The 4,166-nt window shown below is 28.9% G+C and overlaps 1 protein-coding gene across 2 annotated transcripts; it reads right to left on the bottom strand.

The window, feature by feature from the left end:
• Positions 1–205: 205 nt before the first annotated feature.
• LOC145568796 (suppressor of disruption of TFIIS-like) lies at positions 206–3,816 on the bottom strand. 2 transcript variants are annotated; one of them, XM_081628194.1, is made up of 9 exons: positions 3,738–3,816; positions 2,909–2,979; positions 2,278–2,343; positions 1,896–1,993; positions 1,745–1,782; positions 1,526–1,613; positions 1,085–1,429; positions 803–868; positions 206–680 (listed from the first exon to the last, which is right to left on the bottom strand). In XM_081628194.1, exons 2-9 carry the CDS (start codon positions 2,961–2,963, stop codon positions 531–533), a joined length of 906 nt encoding a protein of 301 aa, XP_081484320.1. In that variant the 5' UTR covers positions 2,964–2,979; positions 3,738–3,816; the 3' UTR covers positions 206–530. The 2 variants fall into 2 exon arrangements, with proteins under 2 accessions (XP_081484320.1, XP_081484322.1); XM_081628196.1 differs by lacking the exon at positions 3,738–3,816 and having other exon boundaries at positions 2,909–2,995.
• Between the last annotated feature and the right edge of the window lie 350 nt (positions 3,817–4,166).

Below are 4,166 nucleotides of genomic sequence, written 5' to 3'. Positions count from 1 at the left end.
GTCAATTAAAAAAACAGAGGAAGTATAATTTTGTAAGGTATTATTTTCAACCTAAAAGAAATAATATAATGCCAAATGCCAACTGGCTTTATGGATTCCAGTGGTACAGGAAGAAGAGGCCAAGGAAAGAAACATAAGTGTAGGGACTTCTAACTAGTTGCTAAAAATAAATGACATCATGCCAAAATTATTGGGAAAAAAGACATGAGAAAAACTGTACATGCACTCATATCCATTATTTGACATACATTTTAGGAGATTTTATGATACATCGTATCAAGTATCCTAATATATTACCCTCTTTTACTTGTTATTATACGGCATTATATTCTAATCTCAAACTCCTCTATTTCCTCCGTCCTGATAGAATATTACTATTACCCCGTCAGCCATTCATTCGAAAATATGGTCACGTTACTAGCTAGATCATACAACATGTGCAGACGTTGCTAGCAAGCAATTCTGTTCATATGACATTATTAACGTGATTATTAATTTTCGATCATGATGGAGGGTAACACATGATGAACTTAGGCTATGACAGAAGTCTCTCTTGATATTTTCTCAGAGTAGATTTCAGCCCTAACATCAGATTCCCAAAGCTCAGGTAATGCTTCCCTTAAATTGTGAATGCTTTCCAGTGCATAATCAGCTCCTTTTGGCCTTTGAGAAGTTCCAACCTACGTGTATATCCAACACATTTTTCCCAATTTAATAATAAGATCACAACGAAGTGTGAGACCCATGTTTAGGAAAACGACAAAAAACAAAGTTTTCAACAATAATTTTCAGAAATGCATACCAGTACAGTGTCAAGACCCACACGTTTTCCAGCCAGTATATTTCTGACACTATCATCAAAGAATATCTGAAATTGACAAAAAATATATTCCAATCATTAGGATTATAATTACTACTCCTACCTTTTTTTTTTTTTTTTTTAATCTTTTATCTTCATGTTTCACATTTTATGATCCACGAGATATAAATTCTGATCGTGTTTTATATTAAATGTGGTACGTACAATAATTGATGTTATTATTTGAGGAAAATAAATAAAAATGATAAGGATGATAAAACTTACTGTTTTTTGAGGGTTTAAGTTGGCGATTTTAAGTGCCTTTTCAATAGCAGATTCTGATGGTTTACAAACAACGGGTGTTTTGGGCAATGTTGTAGCATCATTTTGATTATTGGCAAAATGACTAATTATGTCAAAAATTGGAATGTCATTATTATTAGTATTGTTGTTAATTGAAAGGGTCCTCGGCCTTGTTCCTACAAACTTTATATCATCTTCGTCGTCTGATGCAAAGTTTTTGTGGGTCGGGTTTAGAGTCTCGAAACAAATGATGCCTTCGAAACAATCCTCTAATCCGAGCTTTTTTAATGCTATAATAGCATGAGTCTCATCCGCATTGGTAAATATCTATACCATAAAACATTTAGAGAAGGTAAGTTAGGTCGATATTCAAGAAAAAGGATTAACTAACAAAGGTCAACGAAGAATAATGAAGTAACTTACAACTTTACGAATAGGTAAGCTCAACAAGAGGCTTCGAAGGACTGGGTCTGGTTTAAGGTTGTCATAAGGTAATCTCCCATGAACAAAACTGTAAAAACCACAATAATCACAAAACTAATTTAGATATTTTGGTTTTACTTTAGTTTATTTTTACTACTTACTACAGAAGTAATAATGTAAGAAATGGCAAGTAAAATATGAGCAAGTTGTGTGTCTTACCTATGATATTCATCATAATCAAAATCATAGCCAATTGCCTACATAAAAAAGATTTAAGACCATATGTTAACATCATTGTTAAAGTCATTAAGTATAATGTAATTAAACTATACAATTACGTGACGTAATTAAATAAATAAATTAAGCATACCCTAAGACCAGCCATTGTTGTGCCGTAGTTTTTGTATAAAAGGTTAGACAGATCATTTATCTTACTCCTGTCTATGCCTAGCTTTTCAACCATAAAATCTGTTGAAAAAAACAATTTGAAACAATAAAAAGATTAGAACACCATATATTATTTATTTTACAAATTATTAATTTTACTTTAAAAAAAAAATACCAGCTAAATACTCACACTCTAATCTATCCGGAATTGTTAGTCAAAATATTACTGTAGTTAAATTTCATTAACATGCATGCAACATTATAGCGTGACTATTCGTTTCAAATAAAAGTTAAAGTAGGAACAACATTTAAAAATTGAATGAGTTTATTATTTTTAAACACAAAATTGATGGAGTAAACCCAACCTTGAATGTTCTTCAGAACTTCTTTTGATAGCCCGGTGCTAAGAGGGTACAAAGTATCATCTAGATCTGCAAATCCAAGCAAATAATAAGTACAAATTAAATATTATAACTTTCTAGAAAAGAGGGATTAGACCAATTCAATTTGATATATATTTATAAATTTTTTAATGTATGAACCAACCATCTATATGACTTAAGCTATGCTTTCTATTTTTCAATTCAATTTGATATATCACGGTGAAATGGGTGTATAAAGTTTCTCATACCTAAATAAAACATTAAAACTCAAGCTATGCTTTCTATTTTTCTTTCCCTTTTTTTTTATTTTTATTTTTTATTTTTCATTTTCTGTTTTTATTGTACGGAAAGTACCTTAGAGGATGAACATTTGTACATATATGAAGTAGTTTTTTTCTTTTCTTTCTTTTTTTTTTTTTTTATTTTTTATTTTTTTTTTTTTTAATTTCTCAAGAGAATATGTATTGGTAACTTTGATGCTAGTGTTGAGTTAAGGTACTTTAGGATCTCAAAAGGTCATTCATTTTTTTAGCACTAATTATTTAGATTTTTGAAATGACATTTTTTTTTTTTTTTTGGAACGGAGATTTTTGAAATGACATATAAAACTTACCAAACAAAAGACAGTCATATTTTGGAGCTTGTACATATCGATCCTCATATGCCATTGCTATATTTTAAGCTCTGGAAAGGAAACACGGATAAATTAGTTAAATAATCAAAGGCAATTTACCCAAGAAATTTTATTTTAAAAATGGTTGGAATTAAGGTATGACATAATATCTTTTTTAGACTTAGTCCAATCAATGTGACAGATTAAAGTAGAATTATTACATAGTAGTACCAGAAATCAATGCAAGCTAAACAAACAATATTATAAGTTTATAACACCAAATTAATTTTGTCAATACTCTTTGCAATACCAAAGAATTCATTTTAAAGTTCATCTCATCAGCAACTTTCATAATTTAATCCTTTATACTATTAGAATAAATATATAAAAAATAAAGTTACCCAAAAAAAACACTATGTTGACAAAACACAAAAGTATATGAATTTTGTAAATTCTTGTATCAGACGATTTGACAGTCATACTGATACAAGAATTTATACATAACGAATTAATTAATTACTTCGTAATTTATTCTTTTTTAAGAGAACTACTACGGAGTACTTAATTTTGATAAATCAATACAATAAGTGTCCTTTTTAAGAGAAAATATCATATAATATGATTTTAGTAAGAAAAAAAATTATATATAATCTGCATACAAAACTTGCATGCCTTCATATTTGGATTTGATAAATTTTATAATTTTTTTTTTTTTTTTTTTTTTTTGGAATAGCTGATAAATTTTATAATAATTAACACTTAAAAACAGAATTTCAGAAAAATGTATGTTAAAAACGGAAACAAAGTATGATTCTAAGAGTAGACATACCAGATTTTGAGAGTGAGAGAGATAGAAGAGATTGTTATTGCAATTATATGCAAGAAAGAAAGAGAGGAGAGGGGGAAGAAATTTGGTGTGCAGAAGATTGCTTTTATAGGCAATTTGTTAGGGAGAAATTTCTACATTTTTTAAATATTTTTTTATTATTTAATTTTGGCCAAGTGCATGTCATTGCTTCTACAATTATTTTATTCAATTGATATTGATAGGAACTGTATTTTATTTATGCAATCATTTAACAGAACAAACTAAAATGACAGGAAGGTGAGAACAAGGCCAGTAGGTTCTTGAGCCTTGACTTACCACGTGGATGAATCAAACGCGTTTCATTAGAGCTTGGCTAGGTAAATTGACTAATTTGTCCATGATGGTGAAAATATAAATACACTAAATCTTTAAGATCTAAGGTAAAAGTCT

Source organism: Chenopodium album, chromosome 11 (genome assembly GCF_948465745.1).
Source record: "Chenopodium album chromosome 11, dcCheAlbu1.1, whole genome shotgun sequence".
In the NCBI taxonomy this organism is placed as follows: Eukaryota; Viridiplantae; Streptophyta; class Magnoliopsida; order Caryophyllales; family Amaranthaceae; genus Chenopodium; species Chenopodium album.
Note: the sequence above shows the minus strand (reverse complement) of the source record. Positions and strands in the feature narration are given on the sequence as shown.

Bases quoted from the DNA above. Each gene is read 5' to 3' on its own strand.
- LOC145568796 (XM_081628194.1), bottom strand. From the start codon at position 2,963: ATGGCATATGAGGATCGATATGTACAAGCTCCAAAATATGACTGTCTT. The intron at 1,430-1,525 runs GTAAGTTACTTC...TTTATGGTATAG, and splicing joins GCTTACCTATTCGTAAAGTT to ATATTTACCAATGCGGATGA. The intron at 681-802 runs GTATGCATTTCT...ATATACACGTAG, and splicing joins TGGGTCTTGACACTGTACTG to GTTGGAACTTCTCAAAGGCC.